Source organism: Notolepis coatsorum (assembly GCF_963971535.1).
Source record: "Notolepis coatsorum genome assembly, chromosome: 14".
NCBI lineage: Eukaryota > Metazoa > Chordata > Actinopteri > Aulopiformes > Paralepididae > Notolepis > Notolepis coatsorum.
In genome coordinates, this window is record NC_140178.1 from 87,146,571 (window position 1) to 87,170,017 (window position 23,447).

General features: G+C 44.4%; 1 protein-coding gene across 1 annotated transcript in view; it reads right to left on the reverse strand.

Moving 5' to 3' along the window:
* Positions 1-3,622: 3,622 nt before the first annotated feature.
* desi1a (desumoylating isopeptidase 1a) overlaps positions 3,623-23,447 on the reverse strand; it is a 44,561-nt gene continuing 24,736 nt past the window's right edge. Inside the window, exons 5-6 of the mRNA XM_084329908.1 lie at positions 10,355-10,477; positions 3,623-3,775 (exon numbers count right to left, since the gene is read on the reverse strand). Coding sequence (XP_084186034.1) covers positions 3,685-3,775; positions 10,355-10,477 — 214 coding nt within the window. The 3' untranslated portion in view covers positions 3,623-3,684. The remainder of the gene's footprint in view (positions 3,776-10,354; positions 10,478-23,447) is intronic.

Sequence of the window (23,447 nt, forward strand, 5' to 3'; positions counted from 1 at the left end):
CCCACTTGCTATTGCTTGCAGTTCTCCTTTTTATATATATACATATAAACAGGCTTTTTGTCCCTTTTTTTGTTGTGTTAAAAAAAAGTCTGAGCTAGCCCAATTTTGAATGATTAATAATAACTCCGTGGATGATTTCAGGATACTTTGGGACGTTACTAAAGGCTTTGTCAGAAATAATGCTATTACGTTCTCTTTAAGTCTTAATAAATCTCAGCTAAAACGAATATCGGAATTAGAAACCATGCTGTCTACCTTGGACCTAGCTCAACAGAGGCATTACTCTCAGCAGACTGCCGCTACACTAGCCAATGTTAAGAGTGAACTAAACGATCTTATCAGGAAAAGAGCCGAATCCTCCATCCATAAAGGTAGAGTAAATCAATACTTTCATGGTAGTCGACCGAGTCAAATACTGGCCAACAAACTACGCAATAGTGATCTTGTAGGAAATATTACTACTGTTACATCAGAAAATGGTGAGCTGCTTACAGATCCAAAATTAATCAATACAAGATTTGCTAAATTTTATAATGATTTATATACTACAGAAGGCGAGCGTTCCTCTGAAGAGATTGAATCTTTTTTAAGTGGCCTTAACCTCTCTGTTTTGTCACCAGTTGAATCAAGTTTAATGGGTGCTCCATTACAAGAACTCAAAACATCTCTGGAAACTATGAATAAAGGCAAGTCTCCAGGGTGGGATGGCATTCCCCCTGAATTTTATTTGCGGTTCTGGGACGTCTTAGGCCCACTACTACTTGAAATTATTAATATATCCATATCTAAAGGCTCCTTAGGGAGAGACGTGAATATGTCCCTAATCTCTCTTTTATTAAAAAAAGGTAAAGATCCAAACCAGTGTTCTAATTGGCGCCCTATTTCTTTAATTAATACAGATGCCAAACTATTTTCGAAAGTATTATCTTGCCGTCTTGAAAAGTTTTTACCTAAACTGATTCACCCAGATCAAAGTGGTTTTGTAAAAAAAAGGCTTTCGTCTGATAATTTGCGACGTCTCCTTCACATTGTCAACTCCGCCTCTCATGCTAAAGTGTCGTCAGCTGTTCTCTCTGTTGACGCAGAGAAGGCCTTTGACCGTCTGGAGTGGACCTATCTTTGGGCTGTACTGAAACATATGGGACTAGGTCAAAATTTTATAAATATGGTAAAAATAATATTTTCTAATCCATCAGCCAGTGTCATAACCGGAAATATTAGTTCTCCTCCTTTCAAAATCACTCGTGGAAGTAGGCAAGGGGATCCGATCTCTGCAAGCTTGTTTATTTTATCCCTTGAACCTTTAGTCCAAGCTATACGGCAATCAGAAAACATTAAGCCAATCTCTGTAAATTCTACTGATCATCATATTTCGCTCTATGCGGATGACATCTTGTTATATAATGGAGAATGTATCTCAGTCTCTCTCATGCCTCCTGACATTTTTTGAAAAATTCAGTTCAATTTCAAGTTATAAAATAAACTGGACCAAATCAGCACTAATGTACCTAAGAACCACTCCTAACTCTGTGCTTGACCATGAGATCCCGGTTGTAACCCAATTTAAATATCGTGGTATTGATATATTTCCTTCAATTGAAAAAATTGTGTCTGTAAACTACAATAGAACCATTAGGTCAATCATAGACGATCTCAATCGATGGTGTAATATACCTGTCTCCCTTTCCGGAAGAGTCTCTATTATCAAAATGAACATATTACCTCGAGTAAACTTCTGTAGTTCCATGATTCCTATTGCCCCACCTGTTGCTCATTGGGAAAATTTACATAGAGCAGTCTCAAAATGTATATGGCGAGGCAAGCAAGCTCGGGTTAAACATACTACCTTACAAAATGAGCGGCAATCTGGTGGTTTAACTGTGCCAAATTTTAAGTTATATTTTCAAGCGTTATCATTTCGTCCTCTGTTGAGTTGGTTTAACTTAAATTCTGAGGCCCCCTGGCTTAATATTGAAAAACATATTGTGGCGCCGATTCGTTTACAAGACATTGTCTTAACAGATATTTCACTAAAGCAATGTAGATTACGTTATGGTCCGATAACAGCGCATGCCATATCTTTATGGCGCAAATATGAAAAGTTACTTAAATGGGATACTAAGTGGCATGAACAGACTCCCTTATTCCATAACCCTTTTTTGCTTAGCGGAGGCCGCAGTTTTGTAGCTCAATCATGGTCCAATTGTGGCATTCATGTACTTGGCGATGTTATGGAGGACAATGGTCTAAGAACATTCTCAGAAAGAGTCATATAACTTACCTGGCACCTCCTTTTTTTATATTTACAGCTCCGTTCGGCTATGCGAGCCTATGGAGTTCCATGGACCAAACCAACTACTCACCCGTTAATTACTTTCTCTAAAAAAACTGCAGGTCTCTCCAAAGGACAAGTCTCTATAATTTATAAAGATCTATCACAAAGATGTACTTCGTTAATACCTAACAGAATTGGGATTAGAACACCATCACTCTATCAATTGGACCAGAGTTTGGGGAAATATTACTATGGCATCACGAAACCCAAATCATCAGCAGATTCATTTCAATTTAGTCCATAAAACATATTTAACCCCCCAGAAAGCTTATAGAATGAGACATGCTATTTCACCAAACTGTACACTTTGTTCTCTAAATACTACTGGTACTTTTACACATATGATGTGGGAATGCCCCACAGTAAAAAGTTTCTGGGAACAGATAACTAATTATCTATCTAAAGTATTACAAAAGCATATTCCCTGTTGTCCCAAATTACTTCTCCTTAATGATGATGATTCTTTAGCTTTAAGTATTGTTCAGAGACGATTTTGGCTGGCAGGAAGTACTGCTGCAAAAAAAATGTTGGTGCTGCGATGGCAAGCTCCACACTCTCTGCCCTTTAATCACTGGAAACAGTTATTAGCTGATGTTGTAACAATGGAGCTTTCTACAGCTAGATTAAATGGTGCAAGCTATCAAACAATAGATAGCTGGAACCATATTCTCTATCAAGTTAGGACCTTTACTATATAGCTAGCAGGACATAACTAATTACATCTGTATAATTCCTTTTATTTTAGATTTTTTTGGTCTTGGTTGAAATCTTTGTTCGATTATTTTTCTTCTCAGGCCTATGACGGGTGGGTTGGGGGGGGTTACTATTATTATTATTATTATTATTATTATTATTATTATTATTATTATTATTATTATTATTATTATTATTATTATTATTATTATTTTATTAATTTTTTGTCAACGGTGGTTGGTGCAGGGGTTAGGCTAGGGGGTAGGAGTTTTTATTTTAAATGAGGCAAGGGGCAAGCCAATGCGTGTAATTGGCAAATAATTTAAATTTATGTTTTATGTGCATTGTATGCCTGTACCTGTGCCTTTTCTTCCAAAAAATTAAATACAAAATATATAAAAAAAAAAAGGAATACACCCGGCAAAACGCAAAGTCGATCGGATTAGCGGTTCTGGAGAAATGCAATGGACAGACACGCACTATAGCGCCACCATCTGGCTAACACTCGACACTGCACTCCCCTGGGTCCTCAGCGATACACCCTCTGAGTGTGAAGTTGGTCGGACAAAGAAATAAAAAGATGAAGAAATATAAAAGAATATGACCAAAGAAATTACTTTCAGCATTTGTAATGGCTGACTTCGGGTGTGCTTGATTTAGCTGTTGCTCCTCCCACTAATGACATTACCCCCTGGAGGGGCGATGTGGATGGAGTCCAGGAGGGGCCGGAGTATCTGACCAAATGGCCTACAGAGAGAGAGAGAGAGAGAGAGAGAGAGAGAGAGAGAGAGAGAGAGAGAGAGAGAGAGAGAGAGAGAGAGAGAGAGGGTGGAGGGGACAGACAAGGAGTTAGTGAGTTAATCCCCTTCATCAACACTGTCACTAACGTCTCAGGGCCAGGCTGGACTGATCCGTCACAAAACACAGATACAACAGACAGAAGGTATTACTGCCTGCTGGCTTGTTTTTACATTAGAACCATAATCGTGCGTTTGCAGAAATAGCAGCTTCACGAACGGACGGTGACGCATCCGTCAGTTCCGAAAGTTCATCCGCTCTAAACTTTCCTGTCCGTCAAGAAAGACTCATCATCAACCCTGTCAAACTAATGGACACTCCATAGACGGACAGACGGACATTTACATTTAGTCATTTAGCTGACGCTTTTATCCAAAGCGACTTCACAAGTTCTGTACGACAAGTCAGCAGGAAGGGTACAACTCTATCAGCTGAGTAACAATGTTCATCAAACAGTGCTGAAACTTGGGCGCTGCAGTGTTGAGTGTATATATTTCATACTGGCTACGCGTCTTGCTTCGCCTATTGGACTATGCTCGTGCCTATTGCGCACGTTGAAAAAACCTTTCATGCACCTTACATCTACCTAGCCACGCCCACTTCCGGTAGTATATAACCCGGTGTAGTGGCCATGCTCACCCTTCCTCGTTTTTTCGCGCGAAAAGGCTGTTCACAAGCAGCTGCAGCGTTGAGAGCGGCACGGTGGCATAGTGGGGGGAAGGACGACGGGATGGGTTAAGCGCAGAGGAGTATCGCATCGGCGATCAAAAAAAAAAAGACAATGCATGCGTGTGTGTTCCGGTGTGTGTGTTAAAAACGAACCACTGTGTGTGCCGCTAAAACATTGAGTGTCGTTGCATGCCAAATAAAGACCTCTGCGACAGGTCCTGCATTATTATATTATATATTGTTACTGTTAGTTGGAGATGGATATACCACCACCCAAAAAGTCCTTTTCAGGACTCCCCCAGCATGTTCGGAAGACCGCTGGAGCCCGAGGAGAGCTTGCGGCGGTCAGTGGAGAGCTCAAGTCGCCCCATGGTCGTGGTGAGTCCTTCTCGCGGGAGAGGGACCCCCGGCCCTGGGTTGAGTGGGGTCAAAGCCTACGCTCAGCGCACCGAGCAATCGATCGAAAAGAGTGATAAATTATCTGGTGACCCCCCCTTGTGAAGTTGAGTCGCTGTGGTTCCCGTGTGGCTCGGACGTAGCCCGGAGACCACAGCGACCGGCGAGTTCTGCATCTGTTTTCAGCGATAAACATGCACACAGTGTGTGTTTTCGTTGATGAGGGACGCAGAGCTCGTTCTACTTCTCGGAGTCCCAGGGAAGCTCGTAGGGTACGTTCACATGAAGCTGTCAGTTTGAGCAAGGTTCCTCATTTCAGAAACCCTGACGTAGGCGACGGAGCGAATCTCCCCCGATTCCGCTCATCAGAGGGGGGATCCCTGTGCGCCTCAACGTGATGACGTGGCACATTGTGGGTCCCACCCAGCCCCGTCTTGGCCAACTCGGGGTATTACGTGTTTGCACTCCCCCAGTCCAGACTACACGTCCTAACAGCGGCAGTGGTGTTTGTGGTGCCCGTAATATAGAATGGTAGCGATACCATCACAGGGTTACAGTTTCGAGATAATCTGAATAAAGATTACACTGTGTGTGTCGGGCCGCAGAGCTAGTGATCCCCAGTTTTCTGTCAGGGACCTAGCTCATATAGAAAACAGCGTTGTCTCCTCTCTGAGGCGGATATGACGTATGGTGTTTCCCAGGTTCTAAAACCCTCCCCTTTTCTGTTGAGGGTCCCCCATGAGAGGGACCGGGGGTCTCTTATCTACAGTTCTTAGCAGGTCAAGCGCCAGTTAAATGGAGCGCGACCGCTTTGCGCCTTTTTCCACATATGATTACGGAAGTACGATGTGTGGGGATAGATAGAGAAGAATGCTGGGTTAGGGCTTATATTACAATTCGCCCAGCCCCGTTCACGGGTTTGAACCCTGCTCTGTTGTCAGATGCCGCGGCTGCGACAGCCCTGGCCGACGAGATTCGAATGAAAAAATCTCTGTTGGCAAAGCAGCTAATTTTCAGTCCCACCCGAAAAGGACATGATGAGAGGTGTCTACCCCCGGTATTTTCTGGTACCCAAGAAAAAGGGGGGAATCAGACCCATACTGGACCTATCTCCATTTAATTGCGGTGAAACCGCTCAGAATGTGGACCGTCAAAACACCTACTGCATGCAGCAGGGTGGGGGGGCAGGTTCACTTCCATAGACCTGAAGGACGCATATTTTCACATCCCGATTTTTCCTCCTCATAGGCTCTGCCAGGTCCCAGACCAGGTGGGTGGTGGAACACCTGTCCAGTCTGGGCTTCGCTGTGAACTGGAGGAAGAGTACCCTTCTTCCCAGCCAGCAGGTGGAATATTCTGGTTTAATCCTGAACTCAAGGTCTATGAGGGCAACTCTCTCGGAGAGGCACTGGAGAGAAGTTTTCATCCTCGCAGGTCGGTTACGGCCTGGTCCGTAATGCGCCTGCGCGGCAGGATGGCGTCTGCCCACTCCGTGGTCCCGCTCGGCCTCCTCTTTTATGGGGAAAATACAGGGTGTTTTTTCCAGCATAGGAATCGACCCTGTGAGAGGCGGATGTCCCCATGGGCAGCGTCAGGTCTCACATGACCGTCTTCTCCGACGCCTCCCTCACAGGGGGGGGGGGGGGGCATGTCGGATCAACGCAGTAGGGGGCAGTGGGCCTGCTCTGTCTACCCTACATATCAATGTATTGGAACTGAAGGCAGTGCATTTGGTCCTCAGGGAGCTTATCACTCTTGTGAGGAACCAGCACATTCTGGTCAGGACAGACAGCATAACGGTGGCTTATGTGAGCAGACAGGGAGGAGTGCGCTCCACCGGGCGGCAGTCGAGCTCTGGCTATGGGCATCTCGCAATCTGCGCAGCCTGAGGGCTCTCCACATTTTCGGGTTAAAGAAAATGTGGGGGCAGACTTAATGTCACAAGGGGGTCCCCACCCAGACGAGTGGGGATGGGACCTGGACATAGTCAGACTAATCTGGGATCAGTTCGGGTGGGCCACCGTGGACCAATTTGCGAGCATTCAGTCCCACCAGTGCCCCCTGTGGTTCGCAGACGGTCGGAAGGACAACCCTCTTCTGGGAGTGGATGCCTTCTCTGTATACCCGTGGCCACATGGAATACTGTATATGTTTCCCCCCATACATCTGATACTCCAGTTGTTGGAGTGGGTACATCGGGAACACAGGACTCTTATCCTGGTTGCGCCGGACCGGGGATCAGCCTGTTGGTTCCCCGTTCTAATTCAACTCCTAGTGGCTCCACCATGGTCCAGGGGTAGGCAACCCTAGGCACGCGTGCCTGCATAGGCACGCGGGGGCATTTTCATAGGCACAGGGGGCAGCATTAAAAAATAAAATAAAAATATTATAATCTTTTTTTTTTTTTGCTTTGAAATATTATAGTGAAATATTTTGCACTGTTTATCTTGTTGAAATCCTCCCACAGGTTCTTTTTACTACCACATATTTAATTGAGACCCTTTATTTGTTTATTATTTCAATTTAGCTAGAAATATTTGCTACATCATTCAGTAACATTTGCAGAGCCTTATAACAAAAACATTATTACGTCACCATTGTGACCAGTGGGATTAATCAACACATTTTATTATTTATTTTTCTATTTTATTGAACATTGCACACGTTAAAAGCCATTTTTTTTACTCAAAATGTGAGTATTACCAAGTCAACTTGTGTTCTTAAAACAATGACAATAAACATAGTTTTATTAGGTTGAAATAATGTGGTTGTGTACTTATTTTTCTGTTAACTTATTATGGATTGAAAACTGAAAACCTTAATGCACAGTAACTGAACTCAATATTTTTAAGTTCTGGTAACTTATTATTATAATTTTTTTACAGTGTAGTCTTGCGATCAATCAAAACTTATTTACACGATATACCTCACATTCACCCTCCATTCACATCCTGGTATTCTCCTGGTGTTCTCCATTAGGCCTGTAGGTGGAGCTATGACAGCACACGTACAGTACACACACCGATGGTGTGATGTGTCCAAAAATGAATGGGCAAATGTGAGTGAAATGGTCGCACTGTATGCAGCTGTTTGTCTGCATTGCATTCCCCCCCCCCCCCCCAACTCAGATTTAGGGTTGATACAATCATCATAATAATATTGTTAATAATAACAATAACAATAGTGATGTAATAATGTAAAAAATTATCATTAAAAAGACCTGATTATGAGAAAAGAAAATGTACGATGCATGGAATATTGTTGAGGCACACTAGTTACAACTATATTTCAAACAGGTACTCCATGTCAAAAAGGTTGCTGACCCCCATGGTCTCAAGAGCCCTCTCTCAGGCACACGGTGTGGTGTTTCGGTCGCCTGTCCTGGCTGCTGAGAGGTTGAATTTGGAAAGGATAGGTATTAACGCTGATGTGATTAATACCAACCGGAACACGCTCGCTCTGTCCACTACCGCGGTTTACTCAAGGAAGTGTACGTATATTTTCAAGAGTGGTGTCGGGCTGAGGGTTTGGACCCGATGTCATGTCCTCTAGACTCGGTTCTGTCCTTCCTTCAGTCTATCTCGGATAGGCTCTCGGCTTCGAACAGTGAAGGTATATGCTGCAGCTATATCTTCATGTCATATAGGCTTCGAGGGCCAACCGCTATTCAGCCACCCTCTTAAAATGTTTTCTGCTGGGCGCACAGCGTCTCAAGCCTATTAAACGTAATTTGTCCCCAAGCTGGGACCTCCAATTAGTCCTGGTTAGACTTTTGGGTGCCCCTTTTGAACCTCTCGAGTGTGCGCTGTTGAATCAGCTGTCTTTTGAGACTGCGTTTCTCCTGGCCATCACCTCCGCTAAACGCTCGTTCGGGTCAATCAGAGTGCCTGTCTATACAGGGGGATAATAGCAGTGTTAAGTGTTACTCTGTGGCCCGATCCAGCCTTTGTGCACAAAAAAATTTAAATGAAAAAATATTAATATCCGGAGATGTTATCGCTCCAGGGATATTGTGCTAAAGGCTTTCCACCCTCCCCCTCACGCAGGTGAGGTGGAAAAGAGCCTTCACCTATTGTGTCCTATTCGATATATCTTACACAGGACCTCAGGACTACCAGTCAACTATTTGTTTGTCACGGTGGCCAAAGGTCAAAACAACGCCTGTGCAAGGGCATTGCCCTTTGTTACACCTTGGCTGGACAGGTTCCCCCTGCAGACATCAGAGCGCATTCCAAAATGTGGCAGCCTCTGCTGCCCTGCTTAGAGGGGTCTCGTGGAGGACATCTGCGCTGTGGCTTCGTGGTCCTCCCCAGGTACTTTTGTCAGGTTCTATCTCATTGACATGTCTGAGAGCTCTGTCTCTCATGCGGTCCTTAGTGCTGGGACCTCTTCTGCATCCCGCTACTAGTGTGTTAGCAGGGATGTGTGGTGATGTAGACGGTGGGTTTTTACGCACGGTCTACTCACGTTGTGCGTTTTAGGGAAGCTGCGCCCTATTACACATAGCGTCGGAGTTCTATCCTTACGCACCTAGGACGAGTGTCGGGCTAGGATCCTCCCCGCTTTGGTGGTCGTGAGGGGACCTCAGGGGGTACATTTATCGGGGCTACGCACCTTGCTTTCTGCCCATTAGTCCAATAGGCGAAGCAAGACGCGGAGCCAGTATGACATTTATATTTTTGTATGTTTGATTTTACGAAACAGGGGAAGTTCTCTATAAGCCTCTAGGCTTCTAAACTTCTCCTACCTACACAATATGGCTATTATGTATTTTTCCCTTTTGTTTAAATCTTTATGTGTTAATAAATAAAATACTATAATTAGTGTTATATGGTCTAAATGACCACAAAAAGAGTGGTCTAATGACCCTGGCATTTAAATAAATTGCATTGTTGGCCACTGATGTTCACTTTTTAGTGGACCATATTCACACGGCGGCCATTTTGCTTGTATGTCGTGCTCAGGTTGGGATTCCTTTATGGTGTGAATATGGTCCATAGGGGGCAAAATGGTCTGTTTGCAGGCAAGCTGTAAGGCTTTCATAGTGACTTCTGGCCAGTCAAAGAGCTCTTGGCGGTCGTAACAAGTGTAACAAGCATAGACAATAAGAGGAATGAATACATCTCTTAGATATAGTAACCGAATAGGCACATTGTAACATAAAACCTCAGAGCCTTAGGATGGCTGAAAAGGGAACAAACATTTCCAAAGTTTTCTAACCAATTCCAAGCGACACCCCATTATTATATCATCCTTACATAGTCCTTTCATAAACATTCTAAATGGGCCCGAATGTATTTCCTGTTGCAGTGTTTACTAATAGCTGACAGGAAATACAATTGTACCCACGCTGTTCCCCTGGCAAAGGAATTTTCCTGTATATATAATAATAATAATATGATTATTATTATTATTATTATCATTGTATCCATATAATCATGGGTATAAATCAAAGACACTCACGTGGAGAGGATTTCGGAGGGCAGGTCGGTGATGTACGACGGGATGGCTCTGCCTGTGAGGAACTGGGCCACCTCGTTAGTGAAGGTGTTGCAGTTGTGCTCGAACAGGCGATACCTGTCACCCCTGAAGGAGGGTGGGGGGAGAGAGGGGGAGAAGGCAGAGCAATTACCAGCCGCAAGTCTGACAAAGCGAGAGAGAGAGAGAGAGAGAGAGAGAGAGAGAGAGAGAGAGAGAGAGAGAGAGAGAGAGAGAGAGAGAGAGAGAGAGGGGGAGGAGGATGGGTTGTAACAACACATTGTTGTTATTTATGGCCTATAAACAGAAAAAAGCCGAAGGCCGGACCAGCCAACCTATAAACAGGCCAACAGATGATCTACAGTTTTCCCCCTCTTTTAGCCTATTTCTTAACCTAATTTTAACCAGGCAGGTCAACCAGGAAGGTCACATAAAATCTGAACTCTGACTCCACTGCCTACACCAGCTGAACGCACAATTGGAGGGGGGCTTCCCACTCTCCAAGGCATTTACAACAAGCGATGCATGGGCAAGGGCAGGCTAAGAGAATAATCAAAGACTCCAGCCACCCAAACAACTGCCTCTTTGAACTGCTGCGGTCAGGCAAGCGATACCGGAGTCTCATGGCAAGCACAGAGAGACTCAGAAGGAGCTTCTATCTCCAGGCCATCAGGATGCTCAATGAACAATGATTGCTCAATGAACAAGATTTGAACAATGAACAATCGTAACAACCATCAAATGCACTCACAGCACACACATCCACACGCACACACTCACTTTAAACAAACAACTCACTGCAGCACCCATTTTACCCACTTTAGAACACCTAAACACACTTTATATTTATTGGCAAAGAATTTGCACTACAACCCATACCTCATTACACCTTACTGTAAATTTTACCTAAATTGTACCTCATCCCATTTCTCCATTGTACTGTATAGTATATTGTATTGTAACTCAGTTACTTTTCTACTCTGCATTGTACATGTATATATATGTATATATTGAACACCTTTGTCTACGTACTTGACTTCTATTTTATACTTACTATACTTTATACTTATCTATTTTTATCTAGCACAATCTCTGGAGCAAAACAGAAAGAAGCATTTTATATAAAAGTATTCTGTACTATGACAACTAATAAAGAAACTTGAAACTTGAACGGGCCTAGGCTTTGTTACTCATACTGTACTGTACGACTCTGAACTCTGTTGGATACTCAATTTATACCTACCTACTACTTCCACTGGCCTACACTGTAATCATAGTAATCATAATAATCTTAACTACTCACCTCACTATTTCATTTCAACCTTTATTTAAAATCGTAAGCATCTGAGGTTTCCCTCATTTACAGAAACGACGATTGTACAGTACATAATAAAAACAATATTCACAGAAATTTAAACACCAGAGCAAAAAAAATTAAAAACGTTTCAAAATAATTAAAAAATATCAACTAAAACAGTTACAGGTAGTCACACAATGGTCTGAAATCATACGTTTAAACATTCCAAGGGAAGGGAGAACCTCCAATTTCAGCGTGAGTTGAAGGACATTCCATGAGTTAGAGGCATCAAAGGAAAAGGCTGACTTATAGCTCAGAACAAATGTGAGGAACCCTAAGAACCATCCAGTTATTCGATCGAGTTGAATAGGTTCCAATATTCCAATCTAACAGTGAGGAGATATAAACAGGTTGTTTACCAATAAGGGCTTTAAAAATAAATAAATACCAGTGTTTGTTGCGCCTTTCTGCAAGAGAAGGCCAACCCACCCTATCATACAGGACACACTATAGTCTACCCATATACTCTGTATGATAGCATGTACAATGTACAGGTGCTGTATATACCTATTCTTACCGTATATATACCTATCCACCTGTCTGTACATACCTGCACATAATCCTTTTATCTATATCTGTACATATCCCTACTCTACTAGTTACACTGCTGGCCAGTATGACTATGCCCATACTTTCTTTATACCTGTATCTCTGTACATATATCTGATTAGCACTACACCCAGTAGTACTATAATACTAATATAAATGTATTTTATGCCCAGTTTATTCACCTGTACATTGTAATTGCACTTTATACAACGGCATGCAAATTTCTCGATTCTGATTGGCTGAAACAGTCAATTTACACGTATGTATTCTTCACAATTCCACGCTCCTGGTCCCAGGACCCGCCCACAACCGAATTACAATCACTCCGCCGTGCGGATTTTTAGGAAAAAACAATATGGCGGACAATAATCTTTAACAAATGGATATGTTGATAGCGTCATAACGACTAAATATGAACCGATTCTGTCACGGCGAATGTCTTAGTTCTTTAAACAATGTTGGATGATGTAATTGATGGGTCATGAGTCATTGTGGAACAAAATAAAAATCGCGCAGATTGATTAATTTGCAATTTTTTTAACATTTTTCTTCTCCTTTCTATAGAAGCAACTGGGAAGTGCGCTGTTTTAAGTGAGGGTGGACTGAATGGATATGTTGATAGCGTCATAACGACAAAATATAAACCGATTCTGTCACGGCGAATGTCTTAGTTGCTTAAAGTCAGAGACTGTGTCTCTCTACTGAACGGACGTGTATTTGTGGACCTCCCAAACTATCAAAACTTAGACTGTTTTCTTTCTACATTACTGTTTTCTTTCTTTCTATCATTTTTAACCATTGATCTTAATTGATCACTGTGACTTTTATCGTTTATGCTGTTGGATTTATTGGTTTTATGTGACTTTTTACTGGACGTGACCTAAGCTATCGGAGCTTGTTGTTGCCATAGCTACGTGACCTAAGCTATCGGAGCTTGTTGTTGCCATAGCTACAGCTATACACGCTACAGTACTCACAGTGTTTTGACTCTCTCGAGGGAATGGCTCCGACGTCAGATGTCGCAGAAATGCGAACGGAACTGAAATCCATTGAGATGCTAGTGGTGGATCTTCTCAAGCGTCAAACGGAGCTCATGTCCAGGCTGGCTAGCGTGGAACAAGCGGACGCGGGCCGCTCCAGTAGTCCCTCCTGGGCGACAGTGGTGAGGGGCCGAAGGAAGCTCTCCCTTCCTCTCTATGATCCCTTTGATTCGCCTCAACTATCCAACCGATTCAATCCTCTGTGTAACGATCCCGGCCTCCTGGGCTCTCCCTTGTTTCCGTCCCCTGCTGTAGCTTTGCTCAAAGACTATCCGATGCTAGCTACTACTAGCCGGGCACCAAGCGAAGCTGCCAGGACGGCCCTCTCCAGCTCACGGCTCGGCCATGAAAGTAGAGCTGCGCCCCGGAGCAGAAAGCGCTCTGCCCTATGTGCTCTCGCATCGCCAAACTCCCCAGACTCGGGTGATGGGTCCGACTCCCCGAGGATGAAACGTCCTCGCTTGCGGTGCTCTGCAGCTCATGCCAGTGCGGTCATTTCAACGGCGAATATCATCGACGGAGGTACCGCTGTAAATGAGCTGCTCCACACGGCGGCGGCGCTGCTGCCCGTCCAGCCGGCTACCTCCGCCGACACCTCCACTCAATCTGCTACACCTGGAAATGCAGACGCTACCCCTGTGGCTTCTCACCATAGAAACCTGGCCATCTACGACGGGGGATGTATCCATGGGCAGCCAGAGATCCTACTCATCGGAGATTCCATCACCAGGTTTTTGCAAATACCTCACGGCATTACATTTTGTTTCTCCGGTTTAAAGGTTACTGACTTGCTAGAGTGTACTCCTGAAATAATCGACAGATATCCCTCCGCCCACACCGTCATCATTCATATCGGAGCAAATGACGTAATGGCTAGACAATCCGCTAAGCTCCAATCTGACTTTGAATCACTCATTCTCACTGTTGAGAGTCTGGGCAAAATATGCATTGTGTCCGGCCCCATTCCATCCATAGGTCGTGGATCTGAACGATTTAGCCGTCTGTTCTGGTTGCACCAGTGGCTACAGAACTATTGTACTGCTACAGGACTTTGCTATATAAATAACTTTGATCTGCTCTGGTCCAGGAAAGACCATTACAGACCCGATGGCATCCATCCAAATATATCAGGGATAAATGTGCTAAAGCTTAACGTCATAAAATGTGTAGCATCACTGGCCTGACAACTAGGCCTATCTGGCTCTATAGATCATCTACAGAAGCAGCCTAAGCTACAAAGCTTCCCCATCCCAGTCATCATAACTCACTGGTCACGGCGTAGTCCACAGGAGTCTGGTGGCAGGTTTCGCCAGGGCGCGAATGCCTGTCATCTGTGCCCACTGTCACAACCACCCAGTAAACTAGGACCTAAGGCTATCAAAATGGCCTTGTTAAATGCCCGTTCTATAGCTAACAAATCTTTCATCCTAAATTATTTTATTACGGCCAAAGATTTGGACTTTTTCTGTCTCTCAGAAACATGGCAAAGGTCAGAGGAATATGTATTTTTAAATGAACTGTGTCCGCCAAACTTCTCTTTTACCTGTGCCCCCAGACCCCCCCGGTCAAATGCCACCACCAGTCGCGTAGGAGGCGGCTTAGCGCTGGTGCACAAGAACTGTTTTTCCTCCAGGGCTGTGCACTCTATTAATACACACAGCTCCTTTGAACTTTTAATCACCAAAGTTGGGTACACCGACCCATTTTATTGTATTTTAATTTATCGACCCCCTGGTTTTAATAGTTCTTTTTTGACAGATTTTAGCGATTTTCTAACCTCCATCATCAAACTGGAAAAAATCGTTTTATTAGGGGATTTTAATTTCCATATTAATAACAGTAATGACAATTTTGCCACCAATTTTATTTGTACCACTGAATCCTTCAATTTTGTCCAACATGTCTCGGGCCCCACACACAACAAAGGTAACACACTTGATCTTGTTTTTACTCTTGGATTAGACATAGATAACATTGTTTATGAGGAAATGATTTTAAGTGATCACAAATGCATACTTTTTAATTTAGTTTTTAAAACTGACACTATTTCAACTAAGCGAGTTAAACGCTCGCGCATGCTAAATGACCTCTCAGCAGAAAAAATTTCCACAGCCTTTGAGAGCAGTGCGGTGCCATCTCTGAACGTTAATGGCGACATTGATACTTTAGTCCATGCTTTTAACCGGCACTGCTCAGACATTTTAGATGTAGTTGCTCCTCTGAAATCCCGCACTGTTCGCACTTTAAATTCCTCTCCCTGGCTAAATGAGGATATTCGTCGTTTTAGAAGAAATTGCCGGTGTATTGAGCGAAAGTGGAAGTCCTCAGCTTAATGTACACCGTCTTCATTTTAAGCAACTTTTAACTGATTTTAACAGTATGGTTAAGGATGCCAGAGCTGCCTATTTCACAAACTTAATCTCATCTAGCAAACTAAACCCCAAAGTCCTATTCGACACCATTAATACCATTGTCAGTCCACAAACCCCTGTCACACCTGTTTTATCTGATAAGGACTGTCATGATTTTCTCCTATTTTTTGTAAATAAGGTTGCAAATGTCAGGGCAGGTATTACACCCTCCACCTCAATCCAACCGTTATCTCCCAACAGTCAGTCTACTCTAAATTCCTTCTCACCCATTTCCCTCAACGACCTAACAGAGCTAGTGAGAAGCACAAAAACCTCCTCTAGCCCATTAGACACCATCCCAACCTCTCTACTAAAGGACGTTTTCAGCACTATTGGTCCCAGTCTGCTTTCCATCATAAATCTCTCTTTGGTCTCTGGTCAGGTCCCCGCCTACTTCAAACAGGCAATCGTTCAGCCGCTTTTAAAAAAGCCAAGTCTGGACGCCTCGTTACCAAGTAACTATCGGCCCATCTCCAAATTATCATTTATGTCCAAGATTTTAGAAAAGATTGTTGCAAACCAGCTTATATCCATTTTAAATGAACACCACATTCTCGACAAATTCCAGTCGGGTTTTCGTAAGCAACACTCCACGGAAACTGCACTTTTAAAAGTATCCAATGATCTAATGATGTCCGCCGACTCAGGTAGATGCTCCATTTTAGTGCTACTGGATCTCAGTGTTGCATTTGACACTGTGGATCACAACATTCTGTTAAATAGGCTCAGAGATTGGGTGGGTGTCACAGGGAGTGCACATGAGTGGTTTGAGTCCTATCTCTCAGGTAGATGTTTCTCAGTCGGAGTAGGCCCCCATGTGTCTGAGTCTGTTACCCTTTCCTGTGGGGTCCCCCAGGGCTCGGTACTTGGTCCGATTTTATTTTCACTATATTTGCTCCCATTAGGACACATTATTAACACTTTTAAAGGCATCTCCTACCACCTTTATGCGGATGATATCCAGCTGTATTGCTCTTTTAACCCTGATTGCCCTGATGATTTTAATTCTAATTTTATTGTTTTAAATGAATGTCTGTCGGCCATTAAGGCCTGGTTAGCTAGCAACTTCCTCCAGCTAAATGAGGCCAAAACCGAGGTGCTCATCGTGGCCTCTGATGGCGTTGCATCTAGGGTGGCTGGTTGCCTTGGGCCCCTAGAAACTAATGTGAGCCCCAACCTCCGGAACCTTGGGGTAAACTTTGATCATACTATGCACCTCGACACCCATATCAAGTCGGTGACCCGCACCTGTTTTTTCCATCTCAGGAATATTGCTAAACTCAGGTCGATGGTTTCCCACTCTGACCTAGAGTTGATCATCCATGCCTTTGTTTCTTCTCGTCTAGACTACTGCAATTCGGTTCTCACCTGCCTCAATAAATCATCCATAGACCGCCTCCAGTTCATCCAAAATACTGCTGCAAGACTGCTGACCAGATCAAGCAGAAGGTGTCACATTACTCCAGTTCTGGCCTCCTTGCACTGGCTTCCTATACATTTTAGAATTAATTTCAAAGTCCTGGTGCTCACTTTCAGAGCTCTGCACGGCCAGGCACCAGAATATTTAACTGACCTGCTGGAACCATATGTGCCCAGCAGGACCTTGAGGACAGCTGACCAGGATCTGTTGGTCATTCCGCGCACCAGGCTGATCACCAAAGGTGACAGAGCCTTTCAGTCTGTAGCGCCTAGACTCTGGAATGCCCTTCCTCGTGGCCTAAGAGCTGTATCGTCTGTTGACATTTTTAAAAATCAGCTAAAAACATTACTGTTTAAACAGGCCTTTGGGTAATGTTTGAGCTTCTCCTTCAGGTATAGAATATGTCTTTTGTTTTGTTTTGTTTATCTGTGATGCATTGTGTTTTGTTCTATCTTATCTCTTGAATGGTTTCTTGCTTTTTATTTTAATTTAATTTTATTTCTGCTGTATGTAAAGCACTTTGTGAGCTGTCTCTGTGAAAAGTGCTATATAAATAAACGTTACTTACTTACTTACTTACTTACTTAAACAATGTTGGATGATGTAATTGATGGGTCATGAGTCATTGTGGAACAAAATAAAAATTGCGCGGATTGATTGATTGATTAATTTTTTCGTTCTTTTTTTTTTACCTACTTTCAAGCAGCTGGGAGGTGCGCTGTTTTAAGTGAGCATGGCCTATTGAATTGATTGATTGATTGATTGATTGATTGATTGCTAATTGTATTACTGTCCGCCTGGTTTCCAACTGGTTAAGTTTAGGCCCTCTTTCGAAGTTGGTTAAGGTTAGAGTTTGTCTTTAGAGCAGGGCGATAGACCACCAGCCCTGGTTCCAAACTCTAACCTTAACCAACTTCGAAAGAGGGCCTAAACTTAACCAGTTGGAAACAAGGCGGACAGTAATAAAATTAGCAATCAATCAATTCAATAACCCACGTTCACTTAAAACAGCGCACCTCCCAGCTGCTTCTATAGAAAGTAGGTTTAAAAAAAACTTTTTTTCCCCTATAGGGCAAAGAAAACTTTTTTTAATTTGTTTTACCTACTTTCTATAGAAGCATCTAAGAATGAAGTTCTATAGAAAGTAGGTTAAAAACTAAAGAAAGGTTGGATGTATTAGTTGGTTGGATGTCTAGGTGAAAGACAGTTGGATGTGTTAGTTGGTTGGATGTCTTAGTTGAAAGACAGTTGGATGTGTTAGTTGGTTGGATGTCCTACTGAGAACAGTTGGATGCACTTCCGAGCTGCTTCCACATGGAGGCAACTTCTCTTTTTTGTTGTTGTGGGAACTACTTTTTCTGGCGGATGGTTTTTTCAATAAATCTTCGATTAATGTGTGTTTATTGTATAACAATAAGGTTGGATGAATGTGCCAGTTGTATAAAAGCATTACACCACTTGTAGTCGTGGTTTGTGAAAAATAAACCATGCCTAGGGGGGTCTAACGACCACCCATAGGCATGGTTTATTTTTCACAAACCACTCCTGCGCGTGATGTAATGCTTAATTATACAACGGCATGCAAATTTCTCGATTCTGATTGGCTGAAACAGTCAACTTACACGTGGGTATTTGTAATAACCCCACGCTCTTGGTCCCAGGACCCGCCCACAACCGCATTACTATCACTCCGCCATGCGAGTTTTTAGAAGTGAAAGCAAGATGGCAGACACGCCGGACAGTAAACATTACGAAAGGATATGGTGATAGGGTCATAAAGACTAAATGAAAAACGATTCTGTCACTGCGAATGTGTTAGTTTCTTAAACAATGTTGGATGATGTAATTGATGGGTCATGAGTCATTGTGGAACAAAATAAAAATTGCGCGAATTGATTGATTGATTGATTAATTGCACATTTTATTACTGTCCGCCTTGTTTCCAACTGGTTAAGTTTAGGCACTCTTTCGATGTCGCTCTCTTTCGAAGTTGGTTAAGGTTAGAGTTTAGAATCAGGGCTGGTGGTCTATCGCCCTGCTCTAAACCAAACTCTAACCTTAACCAACTTCGAAAGAGAGCGACTTCGAAAGAGTGCCTAAACTTAACCAGTTGGAAACAAGGCGGACAGTAATAAAATTAGCAATCAATCAATCAATCGCTAATTTTATTACTGTTCGTTTGTTGGATGTCTTAGTTGAAAGACAGTTGGATGTGTTAGTTTGTTGGATGTCTAGTTGAAAGACAGTTGGATGTGTTAGTTTGTTATGATGTCTTATAGTTGAAAGACAGTTGGATGTGTTAGTTTGTTGGATGTCTTAGTTGAGAGACAGTGAGAACAGTTGGATGCACTTCCGAGCTGCTTCCACATGGAGGCAACTTCTCTTCTTTTTTTTTGGGAACTACTTTTTCTGCGGATGGTTTTTTCAATAAATCTTCAATTAATGTGTGTTTATTGTATCGCAATAAGGTTGGATGAATGCGCCAGTTGTATAAAAGCCATTACACCACGTGCAGTCGTGGGTTGTGAGAATTAGACCATGCCTAGGGGGGTCTAACGACCACCCCTAGGCATGGTCTAATTCTCACAACCCACTCCTGCGCGTGATGTAATGCTTTATTACAGTTACATTTGCCCTCTGGTTGGATGCCAAATTTATTTTAGTTGTACTGTACAAGTTGTGCTGTATAATGACAATACATTTGAATCTAATCTAATCTAATCTAATTAAGCACAAATTCTTATTTACAATGACGGCCTGGCGAGAGGACAAAAGGGCCTCTCGAAGGGTAACAGGGACAAAGAAATAAAATTAAATAAAATAGAAAAGAGACAGACGATACATGCATCACAGAGGTAAGGGAAATAATTAAAACACACACCAAACAAACAACCAAATAAAATTACATGGTATGTAATACATATTACTCGCAAACTGTTAATTTATGTAAAGGTCTTTGGATGACGAGCAAAACGATAGGTTATGAATATAACCATAGTTCTATGAGTATTAGTGACACTCAGCGTCAATCTGCACATATCTCACTCCAGTGACGTGCACTGAATAAAAACTTCACAAATGCACCTTTACATACCAGCATCCGTCTGGCCACACCCCCATCTGCTACCTACATAAGCAGGGGTGGGGCCACACACTCATCTCCTTCTCAATAATTTCACCACAAGGTAAGATAAAGGGACGCAGTGGCGTCTAGACGCTGAGCGTCACTAATACTCATAGAACTATGGTTATATTCATAACCTATCGTTCTATATCGTATTAGCTGCCGCTCAGCGTCAATCTGCACAACAGGAGCTGAGCGGGAGCTGAAGCTCGACAAATGTACCCCGCTGAGGCCCCCCACAACCATCAGAACCGGGGAGGACCGAGCCCCCCGACCCTCCCTAATGGAGGGATACCCTCCCTATTGGAGGACGGGAGGGAGACGGATCCGACCGTGCGAAGAGGAACTCGAGCAACTCAACGCACAGGGTGAGCAGACCGTGGCTTGACCCCACGACTACGCACACGCACAACCCGCATGCCACCAGGGAACGAACGGAAAGAACAAACCTTGTTACCGCCCCCAAAATCACAGGGTCAAGAGCAACTCAACCCTGTGGCAAGGCCGTAGCAGCGGAGCGCGAAGGAAGACCCAGACCCAGAAGGGACTGGATCCCCCCGGAAAAAGGGGGCCCGGAGAGGCCAATGACGCCACAGCATCAAGACCTCACCAGGCGGTCACTAGTGACACCGCCCCCCACATCGCCAGCGTATTCGGACAGGGCCCATCCAAGAGCAGGCCCTTCCCCCCACTAGCACGCCGCCTGGCACACTGACCCTGGCATACTCAGGCAGTCAGCATGGCTGTAACTCGAAGCACTCAAGAGGCTACACTACAGCGGGAGCAGGCAGCGCACCGGGGAGACGACCTCCAGAAGAGGCCGATCCCTCAATCCAGGCAGCAGGCACTTGACCTGAGCCTGGAGCACTGCGGACGAGACAGGCGCCAAAGGGGTCAATTAAAAACAGCACCCCGGCGGAAGGGGTGTATGCTGGCATTGTTTGAGCACCATGTCAAAGCCTCCACCAAAAAATCCCAGACACTCTAGAGGGGCCGAGGCAGAGAAGGCTGACACGATTGGCAGACGTCATGAACGTGCAGGGGCACACTCAACCGGGTAACCCGGGAGTTGACTCCGCTCCAACACACCAGGGAATCAACCACCCTCTTCATGCGGTGGTTGTTTCTATAACCCCTCAGGAAAGAACTCCAAAACACACTTGCGGGTATACACTGGCTATACCGCAGTACAAGTGTTTCAGTTTTCAAAAAAGGGTTATCCCAGCCTACGGGTCGACGAAAAACAACTTCGGATTGGGCCTGGCGGACCGGGATGCACACAGGGATGCCAGAGGAGGTCTATAAGACCACCCCAACAGCTCCCTCTCAGCCATGCGTAAGAGGGGCGAAAAGAATGGAGAACCAGCCCCTCCATGACAGCACAGTACAACATGTACCCAACAACAGGGTCTCCATAACGCCCAACCCTGTGACACCCGGGCCGACCCGGTATTTTTCCCCCTGAAAAAAGCACAAGTCCCTCAGGGTACCAGAACAGAAGATCTGCGTCCCCGGCGGACAACGGGTTAACTGACCTGGACCAGTGTGACCAGAACCAGTCCTGTGCCCTAATCACGCCGACATCCCCACTCCAGGGTAGGTACACGTGTCGATCTAAAACATTATAGAGGGCGCCACCCAGACGGTCCTATTCGTACCGCGCTCAGTGGCCCACCCCAAGGGCGTGAGACCCCTCTACCTATGCTTTGATCTATTCTGTTAACATCCCCCAGATATGAACGAGAATTCGTTGAGACAAACCTAATAAACTGGCGCTCGGAAGAGAAAAACTCCATCCCAGTTGCCCTATAAAAACACCATTTTAATAACGAGCAACCAAGGCGCACCAGCCTCATACGTGATTCCTATCAGAAACACCCAGAGCCAGCACTATGTACACGTCGAGACCCAAAACACATCAATGGATAGTCTAAGAAGACACCAGATACCGTTCCTCCAAGCCGCCTGGGGAACGACAAGAAGCCGATTTTATAATTTTAAATTTTTCAGAAAAAAGATAAAATAATACGGACATGGGTCCCATGCGACGCGGCTGAGGGAAACACCACCCCGTCAACCACACTTCATAAGAGGGGACGGTGTGCGACGTACCCCTATGACGGGGGGAAACCCATGACTGTAAGGCGAGGAGTCAGGGAAACCCTAAACAATACCACGTCCACCTACTCCAAAAAGGAGAGGACGGGGAACCCCCAGAGAGACTTCCCACGCGAGCTGTATAGATTGAAAAGAAATATTGCAACATTGAGCTATGTAACACTTGGGTTAGGACTCTCCGAGGAGGAGGCTCTGAACCACAACAACACAATCATCAAATTTGCTGACGACACAGTAGTGGTGGGCCTGATCTCTGTAAACGACGAGAGGGCCTACCTGGAAGAGGTCAAGGTCCTGGCGGGATGGTGCCAGGAGAACAGCCTCTCCCTGAACGTCAGCAAAACAAAGGAGATGATTGTGGACTTCAGGAGGTCGGGGGTCAAGGACTATAGCCCCCTCAGCATCGACGGGGCACCGGTTGAGAGAGTGAACAGCTTTAAGTACCTCGGAGCCCACATATGCGAGGACTTGACATGGACCACACACATTGACAGTGTTGTGAAGAAGGCACGACAACGCCTCTACTTCCTCAGGCGCCTAAGGAAGTTCCAAGTCAGTCAGAAGATCCTTAAGAACTTCTACTCATGTACAATAGAGAGCATCTTGACCGGCAACATCACCTCCTGGTTTGGGAATAGCACTGCACAAGACCGAAGCAGACTACAAAGAGTGACACGTTCAGCCGAACGCACAATTGGAGGGGGGCTCCCCACCCTCCAGAACATTTACAACAAGCGGTGCAGGGGTAAGGCTAAGAGAATCATCAAGGACTCCAGCCACCCGAACAAATGCCTCTTTGAACTGTTGCGGTCAGGCAAGCGATACCGGAGTCTCAAGGCGAGCACAGAAAGACTCAGAAGAAGCTTCTATCCCCAGGCCATCAGGCTGCTCAACGAACAATAAACACTACACAACAACCATCAAATGCACACAGCACACACATCCACACGCACACACTCACTTTAAACAAACAAACACACTGCAGCACCCACTCTCCACACTTTAGATCACCTAAACACACTTTATATTTATCGATAAAGGATTTGCACTACAACTCGT